Raw genomic sequence first — 19,158 nt, 5'->3', positions numbered from 1 at the left:
TGTGGTACAAGCTTTGAATTGGCTTAGCGCTCTGCGTTGCAAGGTTATGTGGAAGGGAGGGACAATTCATGGCTCAGTGCCTGAGAGAGTAAGCCTACACTACATGGTGATTGCTTCCTTCCTCTCTTCACCTCAGCACCTCCTCTTCTTCACCCTCTATGGATCCCTCCCTCCTCACGCTCCTCCCCTCTGTGTGTACCTCATAAATCACCATCTGCAGTACATGTGTTTTGTGTAAGGCGGACACACTCGCAGAAAATGAGAACGAGAAATTGAGAATGAGATAAGAGACACTTGGCGAGGTAATGAAGAAGCCAATTTCTTCTTCCCTCATGTACCTTCCTTCCTCCTGGCTCTGTTGCTCGCTCCTTTGCTCGCTCACTCCCTGAGCTGCTACGCGGACTCCGTCATCAAAACACACAGTGAGGCGTGCTGGCTTGCTCACACTCTGTAGCTTGTGGACACACACAGTCACACACACACAGTCTCACACTGGAGCCAGCAGTCAAGATGCAGCAGCAAGAGAGCATGTCTTCTGATTCCCTGTCAGGTAAATGCAAAATTAGATGTGTATCTCTGTCAGTCCTCCCTTTTCCTGCATCATTATCCATCTTGTTTCCCCTCCTTTCACTGTTAAATGACACATTTTCTCTCTCTTGTTTCCCTTGCTCCCTCTCTGTATCCATCTGTCCATGTTCCTTCTTCTTTTCCTCTTATGTATACCCATGAGTACACGTGTTGTGCTATAAGAGGTGATAACCACGATGATTGTTATTGTAGAAAAACAGGAGGTGTACCTTTTTCCATATGGCAGCGCCGGACGGAGTACATTAAGGTGGAGTAGCTCCTGCTACTACAACTGCCTCACACCCAAAGCACAGCTGTGCAAGTACATATGGACCAGAGTATATTGCATTCTTCTGACCTAGTTACAATGACAAAGCTTGTGCTACTTTCGCTGGCATCCTTGTTTTCCTCTAACTTACACCGTGTGTATGTTTGTGTCGATTGTCATAATGTAGTTTTGAGTGTCCTCCTCTGGAGATACGGCACAGTTTGCATGCTGGAAATACAGTTCATATATGACATTTAAAAAGTGAGCGATCAAAGCAAGTGGCTTGGTTTGTTGAACGGTGGAGGAGTCTGTTGGTATGTGCTGTGGTTGGCCTGGGGAGGCTGATAGTTGTCCTTGGTGATGGAGACGATCCTGCCGGGTTTCGACCTGGGAACTAGTCTTTGCACACGTCTTTCATTAGTTATGTAATTCATTTGATTGGAACCGGTAAAGTGTTATCCTGGGAGGTAAAAAAACAAAATCATTGCTGATCAGGTTTACTTTGATTTATGCTAACTGAATGCTGGGTTATACCATACTGGTGAGGATTATGGCGTTTCAAATCAGGATTATGAGAAGAACTTTTTGTCCTCTCGTTGCACAGCATCAGAACTCATTAATTCTTCTCAATGTGAACCGGAAAACTACAAAATCCTGAAAGCAGCGAGTAATGAGACTTTAAATGGTGAAGGGAAACAATTTAATTTTGACTTCATTTCAACTCTGAATGACTCTGGAGATTAACAACTAAAATTCATTAAAGGGCTTTTTATTCATCAGCCATATTATTCAAAAAGTAAACACGTCCCTGACTGGGCTTTTATTCATGTATTAATGGTGTTTCTTTCAGGGAGGTTCAGGGGGATCATATCCCAGCATGCTTTGGGCAGAAGGAAAGGAAATCAGATCATTATAACATGAAAGATATACAGTATTTATTCTTGCATGGTTTTGGATTGTGAGAGGAAACTCTGACAAGCACACAACCTCCATATTTGTGCAAGCCGCAGTAATGCCGATGAAAGAGTGGTGACATTTTCTCTGCGAGACCAACTTGAAACCATGAGGTTGAAACTGTCATCTAATTCTGATGGCCTTTTTTATTTAACTTTAAATAAACAAACTATGATATGATATCTTACGAAAAGTTATTCCTCTTTTTTCGTGCATTCCCCTACGAATATCCAGCAACACGAGCGATCAGTGTTATCAGTGTTCCAGTGCAGAACCTATTGTTTAGGCAACAAAACTACTTGGTTAGGTTTAGGAAAAGATCATGGTTTGGGTTAAAGCAAAGAACGAATATTGCCGAGAAGTAAAAGTCAATTATTTGTTCCATCAGCGCCCTGCAGCAAAGCTACGCTTCCGCCATTTTGGACTGAAAGCGACTACCGGACGCCAGTAAAACGTCCGCCTACAAAGTGCCGTACAAAAGTAAAACTAAATTATTTCTATTCTATAGTCAGATTCTACAGAAATAGCCTGTGTTGAAATATAAAATATTATAAATATAATAAGCGTTTTCAGTCCAAAATGTCGGCAGCGGCTGTTGTCAAAAATAACACCAGAGTTTTGTCTCTTTGCTTCTATACTCTTTGGTTAAAGTGCGTATGTTTGAACTACTTGGAACTATAGGGAAAGTTCATGGGTTGGGTTGAAATAATTAGCCTGCGTTTGTTACATAAAATAACTACATTTGTAACTTAGGTGGCATTAGTTAGGTACCTAAGTTAGGTAACAAAAGTACAGTAAAATAAGTCACAATGATGTAGAATAAGAAATGAGACGGACTGTTTATGGCGTGCGGGTGGGGAGGTGGTTGGGTCCAACAGATACAGGACTTTCAACCAGGAGACCTGAGACCGGTGTTTTATGAGCTACGTTACTGACATGTTTTACTTATGTTACCTTGTTTCTAAACATATTGTACTTAGTTTACGTGCTTATTTTAAGGCCAACCAATTCAATTCAATTCAATTCAATTCAAATCACTTTATTTGTCCCCGAGGGGCAATTGTAGAGGCTCGTAGAGTAGTACAATAAACAACACAATACAGGAACATTTTAAACATCATGAAAGTTAAAAATAATGATACTAATACAGTAATAATACTAGTAAAATACTTAAAATAGTGCAAAATAGTGCAGTATACACAGTATACGGTACATATGGATATAAAAAACGGATGAATGAAAAAGCAATCCAGGGCCGAAGCAATGTGCAAGTCTGTGTGTGTGTGTGTATGTGTGTGAGGGAAAGTGTGTGTGTGTGTGTGGGGGGGGTGAGTAGAGGGACAAGGATGGTTGGGAGTTGAGGAGCAGGACAGCCTTCCTTCTCCTCTGTGTCCTGCAGCCTGGGCAGCGAAGCCAGCGTCCTGAGGGGAGCCACTCAAATGCAGGGAACAGGACGTGTGAGGGGTCCTGTAAGATCCTGCCGGCTGACCTTAACATCTGCTGCTCGCATAGGGTGGCGAGAGCTCTAACAGGAAGTCCAATAATCTTGGAGCAGACTTTGACTGTGCTCTGCAGGCGGTTTCTATTCTGGAGGCTAATGGAGTAGAACCAGCAGGTGATGGAGAATGTCATGATGCTCTCAATGAAGGAGTAGTAGAAGGTTGTGAGGATGTCCTTGCTGACCCCAAAAGAGTTGAGCTTCCTCAGGAGATATTGCCGCTGCTGGCATTTTCTAAGGATCTCCTCTGTGTTGGAGGCAAATTTCAGCAGGTTATCAAAGATTGTGCCCAGGTACCTATACTCCACAACAGTCTCTACAGGCTTCCTGTGGATAGTAGTGGTGACTGCCGCAGCCAGATCTCTCTGCTTGTTGGAGAACGTCACTACCATCTCCTTGGTCTTGTTCACATTCAGTTCCAGGCAGGAGTTGTCACACCACTCCACAGACTCATTAAGAGCTGAGCTGTGGTGCTGTGAGGGGCCTGAAAGCAGAGACAGGAGGACTGTGTCATCTGCGAACTTGACCATGTGACAATTTGGCTGGTCGGACCTGCAGTCATCAGTGTAGAGGATGAAGAGCAGAGGTGAGAGGACACAGCCCTGCGGGGAACCAGTTGAAGTGTGTGAGATGTCGGAGAAGGTGTTGTTGACCAGCACTCTCTGTGACCTGTTGGTGAGAAAGTCTATTATCCACAGGATTAGTCGGTCATCTAGGTGAAAGCGGGTGGTGAGTTTCTCAGCAAGAATGTGTGGCTGCAGAGTGTTGAATGCCGAGGAGAAGTCTGCGAACAGGAGTCTGGCTGTAGTGTTGGGGGATTCCAGATGCTTATGGATGGTGTCTATGATGAATGCTTTTGCGTCCTCCACCCCTTTGCCTGTGCGATATGCAAACTGGAGTGGGTCCATCTGTGAGTCTGTTGCTTCGATGATGTGATTTTTAATGACCCTCTCCATAGCCTTCATCACAAGAGAGGTGAGGCCTGAGGTCATTCAGGACGTTGGTAGTGCCCTTCTTTGGTATGGGAATAACTGTGGAGTTTTTCCACAGCTGGGGGACTATGCTGCTGACCATGGAGCTCTGAAACAGGAGCTGTGACACGCCCCCCAGCTGCTCAGCACAGTGCCACAGGGTACGGCCACAGATGTTATCTGGCCCAGGTGCTGTGTTCACTTTGGTCTTCTTGAGGGCTCTCACCACATCCTCTGTGTTTATGATGAGGGCAGAGTCACCAGGTTTGAGTGTGGAGATGGTTGCATCTAGCTGGGTGCTGTTGTCTGTCTCAAATCTGGTGTAGAAGGAGTTGAGGTCATTAGGGAGAGATGCTGGATTGCTGCCTGCAACCTGAACGGGCTTGCGGGTGATGGAAGCAGTGTTCACAGCTGCCATGTTCTTGAGACCCTGCCAAGCTGAGCGGAGGTTCCCTCGCGTAAATGTTTGCTCCACTTTGTCTTTATATTTCAGTTTGGCTCTTTTAATGGCGCGCTTGACCTCTCTGTTGACCTCCTTTTTTCAGTCTCAAAGCCAGTGTAGAAGACTCTTTTTCTCTTGTTGAGGATTTCCTTAAGTTCTTTAGTCACCCAAGGTTTATTGTTGGGGAAGATTGTAACCTTTTTGGTGGGAATGATATTGTCCACACAGAAGGAGATGTATGATGAGACTGTGTCCACTTGCTCACTGATGTTGCTGGACGGGGCTATGAGGTTATTCCAGTCATTGACTTCAAAGCATCCTTGTAGCCTGTCAATGCTGTCATTGGTCCACTGTTTGATGGTTTTAATTACCTTCTCTGTCCTCCTCACAACCGGTGAGTAGGCCGGTGCAAGCAGTATGGAGAGGTGGTCAGCACAACCAAGGGGGCGGAGGGGCAATGGGTCTGTATGCGTCTGGGACTGAACCATAGCATTTATCCAGTGTCTTTCCCAGGCGGGTGGCACAGTTGACATATTGGTAAAAACCCTTTAAAAATCTGTCGGCTGAGCAATGGTTAAAATGACCCAGGATGAATTTGGGGGAGTCCGGGGATATGAGTTCAAGTCTATCTAATGTTCTCTTGATGTGCTCTATGGCTGTGGTTGCATTAGCTCTGGGGTGAATGTAGACCAAAATTAAAAAGAGCTGTGGGAATTCCCTGGTGAGGTAGAAAGGGCGAAGGGAAACAGCCAAAAGTTCGATGTCAGTGGTGCACAGCTTCTCCCTGACGATCACCGTAGAGCACCAGCGTGTGTTTACATAGAGGCAAACGCCACCGCCATGTTGTGTACCAGTGAGCTCATTATCTCGGTCAAGTCTTATGGGGTTCCCGAAGCCATCTATATGCAGAGTGTCATCGTCGTCATTCCTATTCAGCCACGTTTCAGTGAATGCAAGAATGGAGGCGGTCCTGTACTCATATAAATGATTTACGTTAGCTTGTAGTTCGTCTGTTTTATTGCGCAGGGAGCGCACATTAGCTAGGATGACTTCTCCCTTCTGGTTCCCTTCTTCTTGTTGTGAGAAGAATCCCCTTGGTTGGAATACTTGCATCGTATTTCCTCCAGGAACTTCTCTGTAGCAATAGCTTGGTGGGAGTGAAGTCGTAGATGCAGCAGAAAATCTCTGGAGTATGTGACTCGCAGGCTGTCAGAGGGGTTGAGTCCAGTTGTTAAGCAGAACACATACTCCAAAAGGAGCAGAAGCATCAGTGACCAAACAAATCTTCTGCTATCCATGCCGCCGGGTAGTGTCCCCGAGCAGTTTTATAATCCACAGTGAGCGGTCGTGGCAGGCAAACAGAGGAAGCGGAGACGAAAAATAGCCGAGCACGAGAAAAACCTCGTCAAAAAAGTTTAAGACTGCAACATAAGCAGCCAAACGTCAACCACAATATCCAGAAGGATATAACGTAACACGAGCGATATATACAATAAATAACAGACTGATAGATAAAAGAAAACTACTCTCCGAGCCGACCGGTCACCACACGAGCAGTGACCAGGAAGCATCAGTCTATCAAGACATCAAGAACAAGATATTTTTACAAAACCTAACTAAGTGGTTTTGTTGCTTAAACCTGAGTGAGTGTTTTTACTGCACCTTCATGCACGTGTAATATTTATGTCTCGGCGAAATTACTTAGTTAGCAACAAAAATACTGTACTTGGTTAGGCCTTAAAAAAGATCATTGTATGGGTTAAAATAAGTAGCCTATGTTTGTTAGATAAAATAAGTATGTTTTACGTAACTGCCGTTAGCGGAGTACAGAAGTTATGTAACAGAACAATGGTAAAATCAGTCAACATTGACTTGGTTTCACACGGGATATGAACAGCGGTGTCTCCTGGGTAAAAGTCCTGTGCTTGTTTGTGGACTCTGTCGCTCTTTATACTACGTCACCTGACTTCTTTAGCGGCAGCGCTACATGTCCTGGCTCATGATTACGTGGGTTATATACTGTACGAATTACAGTGCATTACTTTTCGTAGGAATGAGTACGAACAGTGGATGAGAACAGCCTGGATACTTTTTCCAGAACTGGGATGCAAAGTGCACAATGCATATTTTACCATCTTGAATCAAAGAATACATACAAATGAATAGAAGATGGAAAATCTCACTGGCTTTCTCTCTCTTAGCATGCCACATGTGATGCAGTGAAGGGATTGTCTTCAATGTGTTCTAAAAACAGAAACCATGTGTTTGTTTGAATGACTAACAAAAATACTGAGTTTTAAATTGCGACTCCAACTTGCACTGTGGTATTTGGAGGAAGACAAAACCTCGTGTTGTTCTGGTTTCCATGGTGTTGTTCATGATTTACAGACACTTCAAACACCACTCCTGTTCTGACACCTCGCCTGTCACCCATCACCAGTTTCATGCGAGTTCCCGGGCGAAATCATTACCAGTATATCCTTCAGATCAGGTTGATTCACATCAACTCTGCTGCACTTCATCTGTGCACACACCAACAGCAGCAGCACAGCTCTGAGGTGATTGTGGTACAGATGCACTTCTTGCTTCGTGGGCTTCTTGGACAGATGGGCGTTATTAGTAGTGCAATCTCAGCGTGAACAAGAACAAGGCATAATTTCCCCCTTAAGTATATTGTATTGGCCTACAGCAGTGACAATAGCAGGTGGCAGGCAGGATTACATAAAGTGTGTGAGCGCGAGAGAGAAATGTGAAGGTTCACAAGGAGGTAAAGTGAAAACCACCAATAAAATGCCTTGTTTAATGTGTCAGAGAGGTAAACAACATGCACGCTCAGCCTCTTTTAGTTATGCATTCATGCTGCATGCTACTCTGGTTTCCTTTCTGATGACAATACATTTTTCTGATTGCCTTGGCACAGTTTCCACAACAGTTTGAATGTGCAAAATACTTAATCAAAGAGCAAAACTGCACAGAAAAGAACTGGCAACAAAACCTAAAAAAGTCCTAAAAGTATGAGCAGTAAACAAAAGACTCACACGGCTCTGGCAAAACCTTATATATGAGCATTGATGAAGCACACACAGAGCATGTTTACTCCACCAGTAGCTGCAAAAAACACATGAAGAAATCAAAGTAAAGTGGGTCTAGAGCTGAATTTGTGTGTGATAGACATTTTTCCCATTATTGATCCTCACACATCATGCCTGCATTTCACCCGGCCGCACCCAAACGGATTAGAGTCTGGGAGGATTTCTACTTTTCAGTAGTGCTCTACTCAAATGCAGCCATCAAATACATGAACATGAAAAATGTGTGTGGTTGTGGATAAGGTTAGAGTGAAGCAGCTCAGGTGTAACTGCAACTTATGCTCAGCTTTCCTCATACATGCCAGGACACCATTATCAATAACTGTCCAACAAAGTTTGAAAAATATGCAAGATTGTATACGGATGTATCAGTGCGGTCGCACTAGGTGGCGTATAAATGACACGGTAATTCACAAGTCATTTTGCGTGCAATAAGAACATCGTTCTTGCTTTTGGCGTGTCATTTGTACGCCATGTAGTCTGTACTGACTGCAATCCGCGATAATATGCTACACTCAGAGCTAGTGATGTAAAATAAAAATTGAGAGAGACAGCTTATGGGGGCCGGTAGGGGGAGGTTCAACAAACACAGGGCTTTTAACCAGGAGACCGGTGTTTCTGTCCCAAAGTATTATTTTGAAGTTAGTTATATTTGTGACGTATTTTCTGTAGTTACATTACGTTGTTTCTGTACGTATTTTAAGCCCAATCATGGTGTTTTTCTTAAACCTAACCAAGAGGTTTTGTGGTTTAGACCTAACTGTGGCTGTTACCGTAGTTTTTTTGTGTGGTGTACAAATGACACGCGAAAAGGCTAAAATGCGTTCTCATGACACGCAGAATGTTCTTATAATGTTGTGTTATTTATACACCTTCCCATGAGACCAGGTTGGATGTATATGAAACCGTACAGCTATGAATTTTAGATTTCAAAAAGAACACATTTGCACAAAAACAAAATCTCCTCTCATCCTTTTCACGACTACTCTGTTATAATGAGTAAAAAAAAATCCATCCTCTGCAAAAACAACATCAGGTTCCCCTTGTTTTCACGGGGACCCTGAAACAACACACACGTCATCCACACTCCAAGAACTAATTCAAAGAATAACATAGATTCCAAGGATAGATCTTTTTAAAAATATGAAAATATTTTCTAGTTTTTCAAAATGACAGTTTGGACAGTTGATATATTAACACTGCAAGTTCAAATGCTGTAGTTTCAGCTCTCTGCTGCTTCTCCCGTCATAAAAGAATCTAGAGACATTTAATTAAACACACCAATATTTGGTTTCATTCCTCTAACCTTGATTTTTAAACTTTTGTGGCTGTAAGACATCAAGGTTAAATGTCTGGAAAGGTGGAGAAAAACACAGGGCAATATATTTTTGATGTTTCTTAGTTAAAAAATTGAAATTTGGGGGGGTGCACTGTAACAGGAAATTAAGTTCAGACTTGTTGCATGATCAACATTTAATACAGTGAGGGGTGCAACTGGTATATACACAAGTAAAGGAATAAAGGCATTGGGTGCTTTTAATTGGCACATATCACATTTAAATTGAGAATGCTGCAGGAACCAAGAGATAAAGGGAAAGCTGAGACTCTGGTTTGCCTTAAAGGTAGCAACATTGTCCTTTAAAATAACTGAAGCTTCCAGAGAGAAGGACCTATTGGTGAATCACAACGGGCTAAATAAAAACAAAAAGATGTTGGAAGGCAAAACTGCAGCAGGTGTCCTGGGACTACACAATATAAATTCTCAGCAAACTACAGGGTCCTTGAACACAACGTGGGTTTCTTCCCAGTAAAGCTGTAGCTCGTACTTCTCACTAAAAGGCATCTCACACAGTTATAAAAGGAAACTACACAACACAATGTTGAGACCAAAAGCCCAACACTGCCTGTGCTGAGCTCATATTGGAGCTACACAGGTGCAGCCTGATTGCCTGAGAAGAGAGGCGTCCACACGGCACCGGAGCCAGAATCTGAAAAAGGAAGAAAATGGATTATAATTATAAACACATTGGAGCAGTTTTGGAGAGAATAGATTGCCTGTTTAAAAACCCTTTCCTTTAGCACCAACAGTGTTTCCCCTTTTAGATAATCAGAAAGTATGATTGGCTTTCATTGTCTCCCTTAAATTTGAGTCAACTTTTGCATTATTTGCTTGATGCAAGAGTCCATAAATTATTAAACTAGATTCTGCCACAGTTTAAGGTGTAAACAACATTATTCACATGACTCTCTTGTGTCGTGAACTTGAATTTCTTTCCAAATTATTGTTTGGTTTGCCAATTTCCTTTTAAGAATATATTTGATCACCCAAGAAACCATTTCTTTAGTTTGTGATATCACTGCATCTGGTGTCCAGATACAACTTAAGAGTACTTCCAATATTTAGGGGCCATTAATGGAGTCAAAGGGAAAGTCTTTAATGCAGCTTGATAAATAGTATTTGTTGTTCTTTTAGACAGCAGCACTAACACGATGGCAACATCACTATCATTTCTCAGCTAACTGTTGAATGAAGACTGACATTCAACTAAACCTTCCTCTTCATATATTCCTCGAGTATAGCAGCTGGGAAGATACAGCTGATAAACATCTGCTTCCTGATGAAGGGCCAGACAGATAATGTTCAACATCCTCCATTACACTCCAAAGTGTGGCACTGCCTACGCAACTCCCACTCACCAGCTAAGAGATAGGACTCTAAATCTGCTATTCAATCCAGATTCAAAATAAAAGGTGATTGGAGTTCACAGTCACAAAGCTACAAAATTAAAAATTCAAACTTCCTCTTATTGACCTGCTCTGAGCCCACTGTTTAGTGTTGGTATTCAGGTACCATCCTCCTGTTTCACTCTTGGTTTATAGCTTTTTTGTTGTTTTTTAGGATTCTTTTCCAAGTGCATTCAATCAGGCCTTTTGTTAAATCACACAAACAGGGACACAATGTTACTTGCAGACAGTGTTTTTCACATTTAGTTTTCACAGTCCAGCTCTTATTCAGAGAACTTAACAAACGTTGATATGTGTGTGCGTGAGTGTTACAGTACCACAACATTTAGCTTTATGATTTAAAGTCTTGAAGATTTTGTTCCCATCTCCAATTCCACGGCCAAGCACAATATGCACATATCGGTCTTTATTTCATGCGTGACATTCTGTGACATTTTGGATTTCTTTAGAATTGTATAACCTTTTAATTTCTTGCTAAAATCTAACCTCTAAAATGTGATATAAACTGTCTCACACTGCATAATGTGGTGGTCATGTATGGTGACAATGAAATTAACTTCTGGCAGTGTCACAACCCCAGGCTTTTCTTTAAGCATTTGCTCAAACTCCCTACTCTAGTCCCTGTATTTTAATATTATATTATATTATTTATATTTTACACAGTGAGACCAATACTGAGGAAATTCATATAAAACGTTTTGCTAGATTGTAGTTTGTAGAATTACTACCTTGTTATTGTTGATGTACCTGAATCTGAATATGTTATTTGGGAAAGAACACATAATGCAATGGAAGCAGATATGTCTTCTACCTGGAGTTGCTTCTTATTATTCGTGAGAAAACAAAGCCATGATTGACATATCTGTGTGTCAGTTATGTTTCTTCAAATCAATTCATATTGTGGACGGCAACGAGATGAAAATGCCCATTCTGTTTGTAACATTGGACTTTGATTTCACTAACTAGTCGTTTAATTTACGATTCGTTATTAAAAGTGATCGCTATTGTTCCTGTATTTATTATTACCCAAGTGGTGTTGTGCCATCTTGATCAGTGTGTATGAGACCTTATTGATTCTTTTCAAGAAACCTTTATAATACTGGACTGTCACAACATGTCCCTCTACTTTATACTGTGCTGTTTAGATGCAAACAGATTGTGTGGAGGGGGGGGGGGGATGAAGGTCTGTATATGTCCTTCTATTGTCATTGGCTCTTGTTTGCTTTGAAACTCCTCAAGTCGTCTGTTGCCTGGGTTGTATCTGCACCAGCGTCGCCAAGACAACCTCCTGTGTGCTTTACAAGTATAGAAACAGTGATTCATGAACACATTCATATGTAGAATACAGATTTGTTTTTGATTGTTTCCTCACCTGACTGAGGGCTGCAACTGTAGATTGCATTTTAATTGATGACCAGAAGCTACAACTGTGCTCAGGCTTCATATTAATGCTGTGGGTGTCAGAAGCTGCAGCAGCTATAGAGACGGTTTCTTCTTTTTCCTGCTTGCTCCATTGTGCCATTGACTCTTTCACATAGAGTACTATTCTGGCCTCACGCCAGTAGTATCTTCAGGCTCCTAGAGCACATTTAATACTGCCGTCTCTTTGAGCCTGTTACTTGACAGCTATGGTTCAGTGACACACTTGAGTCTGCATGAGCTTAAATGAGTGGTTAGTTTAGAGCTATACACTATTGTAGAATCTCATCTCAGCATGTTATTATGAGATTACCAAACTCTTGTGCATTTGCATCCCCTCTGTCTCTGTGTTACCTGCACCTCAAGTTGTGATTGGTGGCAGTGGTGTTTATTCGTTTGCGTGGCATTTCCAGAAAGCTCCTAGAGGAAGTTCAATCACCGTCTCTGCATGTGGGCTTACCTTGTGGCCTTTTGCCGCGTTGCTTTGTACAAGCAGAAAACAAGATGAAGCTTTCCATCAGCGGCGGTGTGAATCCTGGGACTCTAAATCTCTCAAAGAGCATGCTGGTGTAGCCAGCAGCATGTAGACAGGCAGGATTTATAACTTACCATTTAAATGGATGCATCTCTTCCTAAGTGCTTCTTCAGTGGGTTATGATGAGTGCATACCATCACCGATCATGGATATTAAACCAAAAATGACAGTTGAACGCCGTATTCAAAGTCATTTGCCTTATCAACTGGCATACCACTTATAAAATATGACACTGACTGGAACAAGAGTAAGTGAGAACGATGCTTTAGACTTCAGGAACACAGTGTGAATACAGAAGCAAGTAGTATGTAGAAGATCCAAGTAGGTTTTGGACTGTAACATCATATTATCCTGAGCTTGGCCTCAAGTCAGCGCTCAGTCAGTCTACAATGTGCACCCAAGCTACCGGAATACACGTTTTGTGTGCAGTCGGAAAAGCACAGGTATAACTAATAAAATAAATCATGGCTGTACTCCCAATTTATACATTTTATAAACATGATCATATACAGGTCATAATTCGCAAAATATGTGGATATTGTCTACATAAACCAGAGACTGTATAAGTGGACGTAGCCATCATGATGTCAGCATTGGTTTGTAGACCGCAGTTGCGAAGCCTAGAGTTCAGCACGAGTTAGGCACTTTGGTTGTCGCCATCTTGGTTTTTGGCCGTTGCCATCTTGGTTTTTGGACATCGCCATCTTGGCTTTTATACGTCATTTTTAATTACATTTTGAAAATTGAGTCAGATGGGTATTTAGGTGAGAAAAGTGTAGAATTGAATTCAATCTTCACCAGATATTCCAAACCTGTAAATCAGACTCCTGCAAATGTCTGATTGAGGTGAGCTGGGAAGCAGGAATCCATACCATGTGGGATGAGTCGTAGGTGTAGAGACTGTTTTGTGATGGCAAGTCTCTTATTTTCATAGCACTTGTGTGATACCCATGAACAAAACCTGAAATATCCAGAAAAAAAAGGTAGGTTATTGAATTTATAACCTCGCTAACATCTGTTTTCTTCAGATTAGGCTCCAGTCGTCTTGGTAGATCAACAAAACAGCCTACATACTCTCCCATCTTCTGTGCTTGTGCTTCACATCCGCTCTCCTAGTTCTTTTCTGTCGCTCACTCGCTACGTTTTCTTCTGTTGCTGGAACAGGAAAGCAGGGATTTCAAATGTTTGTGAGGCATCTCCTCCAAACTTCAAATTTTGATCTAATACCATTAGGGCCTTTTTATATTTGCTCTACCTGAGAGAAGGATTCTGAAGCAACCGGTGAAAGGGGAGGTTTATTGTCGTATTGCGGAGGCCAGCTATTGATGCAGGAAGAATGAAATGCTAATATTGTGCAGCTATTGATCTCACTCGGACACTCCTATGTAAAACACAGGAGGGAGCAGCGCAGCATGACTATAAGTATATGCAAATACAATGTGGCCATGCTTGTCATCTGAGTTAGATTAGAGCATCTAGCTGCTATCTGATTGGAACACTGCTTATCTTTTACACACAGAGCGAAACGCACTTATCCATGACACCGTGCTTTCATGGACACAGACAGTGCACGCATACGCAAGCCCAATGGGTACATGATCTATTGTCTCTGTCCTCCGCTATTCATTTGAGCCTCATTAAAATGTGCTTGATTACATAACTGTCTTACAATCAAAGATAACAATACAAAGAGAGCAGGCTAATGTGTAACCTAATCATGCCCTCTTATTTGATTAAAAGAAGGACCTCGTTGCTTGAGGGTAGAAACACTCACAGACACCAAACATTTCTTAGGTTTTTCTTACGAGCAAACGTGAAGTGTGAAGTGAAAGGGATTAAAAGAATGTGCAAGAGAGTTTATTCATCCTATAGGGAACATTGTAATTTAATGAAATGTATTGTCTTTTAGCTGGAGACAGTAAATGTAAAACACATATTGCATGTCTAGACTGCGGCCATTACTAATTTTTTCTCAAGGACTTCTATACAATCAGACTTCTTTTTGCAACCAGAGAAGTCGCCTTCAACTGTACTTTTGTATTGGCTTCACTTTTCAGAAGTGGAGGTTGCCACAAGACGTAAACGCAATTCTTTTAAATTAAAATATGTAAATTGAGTCAGATGTGTATTTAGGTGAGAAAAGTGTAGAATTTAATTGAATTTTCACTGGATACTATGAGTTATGGGACACATAGCTAGTTTGGCAAGTGACCTTTTACAGCCATGTTCAAATATGGAGAAAAGAAGACGCTGCAGACAAAAGTCTACTCCAAGTATTTAATAAGGCCTTGCTTTCGGTCATTTATCAGGGGTGGAAGTAACAAATCACATTTGCACTCTGTGGGCCTACTGTAACTGTGATTATTTGGTATTTTTATCTGTATTTTGACTTGTTTGTTACCTCAAGTATTGTACCAAGTCACATCCCTTACAGAGTTAAAAACATTTAGATGAAAAAAGTCATGATAAACTACGAGAAAGGAACAAAAGAAGAGAGCGTAGAAAAAGCTGCTGGTGTGTCTGCGGCCGCTAGAGGGCAGAGAACAGTTTTTAACGTTTGTTGACAATCAATAAAGCTTTTTTTTTTTTTTTTTGGACTGTTGCTCTCTGTCACAGTTGTGACTGCGGAGATGTTAGTTCCACTGGGACGGACTGGTTCTATTATCATTATACGGTTCAGACAGGTGAGCAGCCTACAAACTCACTGGGACTCTCAACGTCCACATTGCTACAGTAGGCAACATGGCGTTGTGTGCACATGTTCACAGCAAGTAATCAGTTACTGTGCAGCTCTGTGTTTGCTTTAATCTGTACAGTATGTCTGTGGCTGCAGCTGCAGTGGACTTTTATTGTTTATAGCCTTCATGTCCGTGTTGTGTCTGCCTTGGCCATGTTTTATTCTACTGTTAATTCTATGAGAAGTGTCAGGTGGTTTAGTGCTTACACCTGCTGCTGTCCACAACTCTTTTGATTTATAGTCATGCCTTGTCTGGTTTAGGGGAGACACCCCAGGTGGATATGGTGACATTTTAAACTAATAGATATCAACATGAAACTTCACCAGTTAATTTTTATATTAAGGCAATTATTTTTTGTATTATACATTTTTTATTTAAATATGCAAATGAGGCATTCTCTTATTAAATATGTGTTAATTTTCATTAATTTCCAGAACAGAAATGTTAACATTGGTTAAAACCAGGTTCAAAATTCTTGTTCCATTTTGTTGACATATTATTATTTTTTTATATACTATATTTTCCCCCTTTTTTTCTCGAGGTTGTTTTCGTATAAGCAATTTACAGTTTGTGATTACAATAGTTGAGCTTAAAAACAAACACAATAGGTACACTAGCGAAAACATCAGCATTCAAAATTGAAATAAAATAAAAAATAAAAAAAGAATAAAATAAATAATAATAATAATAATAATAATAATAATAATACAAAGAGAAAAAAGTAATAATAACAATAAATAAGATAAATAAATAAGTGCTTATTTACATATTGGAGTCAAACGTTTTTACAGAGGGGAATTTGGATATCTCTTTTTATCACTCCATAAATCAGAAAATACTGAAACCACCATATGTAGTTTTGTGTACCTGTTTCTATGATTACATACTCTGATGGTTAAAATTAAAATTCATAGAGGTTGATTTTTTATTTTTTTATTTGGGAGAGTCAAAAGTGATTGAAATCACAGAAACACACATTTTTTTCTTATCTGATTGAATTAGCTTGCCTGATCATGGAGTTAGTTGTCTTGCCTCAGTAGGACAATGACGCTGACTATGTTGCTATGGAGGAAAATGCAGTTTGTGCATATACTAACCTAGCCCACTACCTCAGACAGTAGCAGTGCCTGCAAAAATATTGATAGACCACAGAACATGTAGGCTACTTGTCATAAGCCTGATCGATAAATCAGCAAGGCCCTGAAAAAAATCCATACAATTTATATCACATCAGCGAGTTGTCCTTGGGTCCGTCTGTCAACCAGAGTCATTGAGTTCTGTCAAAGAAATGTAGTGCACGGCTAAATGTGAGTTATGGTGTTGGTCTTTCCTGTGATTTTTGTACCTTTTTTATTTTGGTCCTTACTGTCTATTGTTGTAGATGCTGAACAGCTTTGTTGGTTAAAAGATTTACATCATGAGAGTACAAGACTCAGAGCTCATCTGTGAAGCAGATGAATCTCATCGCTGCTGCTTTATTGAAGGAAAGGAAAATGAAGTTGCACATTCCAAAGTCTCCCTGTCTCTTCTATCTCCCTCAAAGTGTGTAGAAATGATTCTGAATAGCATAATTTAATCAACACCAGGATGAAAAACCTGTCTCCAAAGAAGCTCTGCTAAATGGAAAACTGTGCTTGACCTGCTCCTGTCCACAGCGCGACTGTAAGCTTATCAGGCGGATGCAGTATGCAATAGCTCTATTTGTGTGTGTGTGTTTGTGTGTTAATATGTGTGGGGCGTAGTCTAATGGCACGGCGATGAGGCGACCTGGGATATGAAGCTAAGTCACTAAGACAAAAGGATCCCGACTGACAGGGTTGTGACGAACCTAACTTTAATGTGTGCATTTATTACGTGCATTTTGCACACTCACGTCCAGTGAACAGGAGCTCCGATTCCACAATATTGTAAATTAGATTATTTAAAAAATACATGGCAATGTAAGAATAATATACGTCTCATAATATTGAATATTCACCATGAAACACTCTGAAAGCACACTAGTTTTATATTCTGTTTCCAAAGTTTACATTTCAAAGAACAGAAAACCTCCAGTTTCAAGTTGCTACCAGAAGAAGCACAAACACTTTGGAGTGAACTGTATAAAATAAACTGGAATTCGTCTCATAGACGTCATTATTTTTTGAAGTAAACCCTTTCTTTGCTTTTATCAAATATGGCTGTATACATATCGCACGTTGTGTGTATCATATGATGAAACGCATTGACGCTCTTGCTGCTAAGAGGGCAAGTCCATGCAGGGATGCTTCAATGTGCTGTACCATCAAAACAGCCCACTCTGACCCACATACGCCACTCATTAGCTCAACTACGCACACAAACAACGCAGCTCACAAGAGCTGCACCAACAGGTGATCAAGGTCTTCACAGAAATGTTCTAGTGAATGTTAAACGTGTGTATCTTCTTACTGTGTGCAGTGTGAACAGATAATAGCAGAGATTGATCTGTAATGAAACTCTTGGATTACGCTCCGTGTTGATTGATGCAGTCACATTGTCTCTGTAATAGTAACCCATGTGTGAGAATTGATGGATTGCATTTCACGTGTGAAAAAAGCACATGTATTGCTTTTCTGAGATTAATGTCACCTCATCACTGGAGATGCAGGAGAATCCAATTTATGCCTGTCTCGGTTGTTTTACATTTATCTTTTCCTCACCTGATATGCACTGAAGTGCAAAAAAGTGGAGAGGATGCGGTAGTCATTACCTCAGTGGCATTTCTAATTCAGAAAAGAGTGCTTGTGTTCGCTGAGCAAAACAGTTATTTGCACGAGTTGAAAAAGCAGTTCTCTCTTCACATTCCGTTTTTCTACGATATCACTTTAGAAACTGATATTCAGCTCCATTATCAAGTGAACAAACAAATACTTTCATCTTTTCTCTACCATCACAGCTGATATATTTCTTTGTGTGATTCTCCTTTCTAGATGTGCGGTGTCTATCGAGACACTGGATGTCACGTGGCCACTCCTATGATGAGCAAACTGTGTGGAACCCAAAGTACTGCGTGGTTGGCGACTGTCAGATGCTGCTTCTGAACGAGGAGGAGGTGGTGAGAGCAGACAGCACTATCTCTTGTCTGTCGTGTCCCTCTGTGTCACTATTGTGCTTCTCGTCTGTTCATCTTCATTTTTGTTTGTCCTTGTCAATTTCATTTTATTTGCTTCGGCTTTTAAGCTCTTTTCATCCTCCCATTTCTCCACATACTGTAGCTGTATATTTTGATTCCAACACATCTTAAAGTTACTGTGAGGATGGTTATCAAACAGTCTCAGTGTACTACTGTAGGGACCCTACACTATTGATGCCTCTATATGACCTACATAAGTAAAGGAGACCATCGGCGAGAAGATTGTCTGTTTCTATATATTATTAATGCTTGTTATCGGTGACACCGGGTCAAATTCTGTGCAAAAATCAGATGAAGTCATTCAGGTTCACCAGAAACTCCTTTAGCTCAGACTCTGGCAGGGCCTCCGGCTGTGATCAGCTCGCCGTTAACCCAGATCCGGCTTCGCTGCTGCCTTTGACCTGCAGTCGGAGCTCCAGAAGGAGGCGGAGAGCTCTGCGCCCGACAGCAGCGGCTCCTCCAGCGAGGAGCAGAGCTTCGCCCTGCTGCTCCGCCGGTCCCTGCTGGGAGCCAACACTGCCACCACGCTGCTGGAGGCCCAGGTTGTATTGTAATACAACCTGGGCCCGCTGGAGGGAAGGGAGGCACGGGAGAACCAGAACAAGGACAGCGCGGGGTCAGACCCTGCTACAGTAAAATGAGAGGTTTTCTTCTTTTTTTTTTAAACTCTTTTTTTATTTGAGAACAAAGAACATGAGGTCATCATGGGTGTTACAATATCAAATCACAGTACATTTTTGTAAATACATCTCAATATAAAATGTCACACTTCGATCAA

The 19,158-nt window shown here is 41.3% G+C and overlaps 1 protein-coding gene across 3 annotated transcripts in view; it reads left to right on the top strand.

Annotated features, from left to right (window-relative positions):
- Positions 1 to 421: 421 nt before the first annotated feature.
- The window catches only part of LOC119478810 (disabled homolog 2-interacting protein-like), a 212,994-nt gene continuing 194,257 nt past the window's right edge, over positions 422 to 19,158 (top strand). For 2 of the 3 annotated variants that reach the window (XM_037753792.1, XM_037753791.1), the window contains exons 1-2: positions 422 to 550; positions 18,178 to 18,302. In XM_037753792.1, the coding sequence (XP_037609720.1) occupies positions 511 to 550; positions 18,178 to 18,302 (165 nt within the window). In that variant the 5' untranslated portion in view covers positions 422 to 510. The remainder of the gene's footprint in view (positions 551 to 18,177; positions 18,303 to 19,158) is intronic. The other variant, XM_037753793.1, reaches the window with a different exon arrangement.

This window comes from Sebastes umbrosus, chromosome 19, assembly GCF_015220745.1.
Source record: "Sebastes umbrosus isolate fSebUmb1 chromosome 19, fSebUmb1.pri, whole genome shotgun sequence".
In the NCBI taxonomy this organism is placed as follows: domain Eukaryota; kingdom Metazoa; phylum Chordata; class Actinopteri; order Perciformes; family Sebastidae; genus Sebastes; species Sebastes umbrosus.
This window is presented reverse-complemented; position numbering and strand designations above follow the sequence as displayed.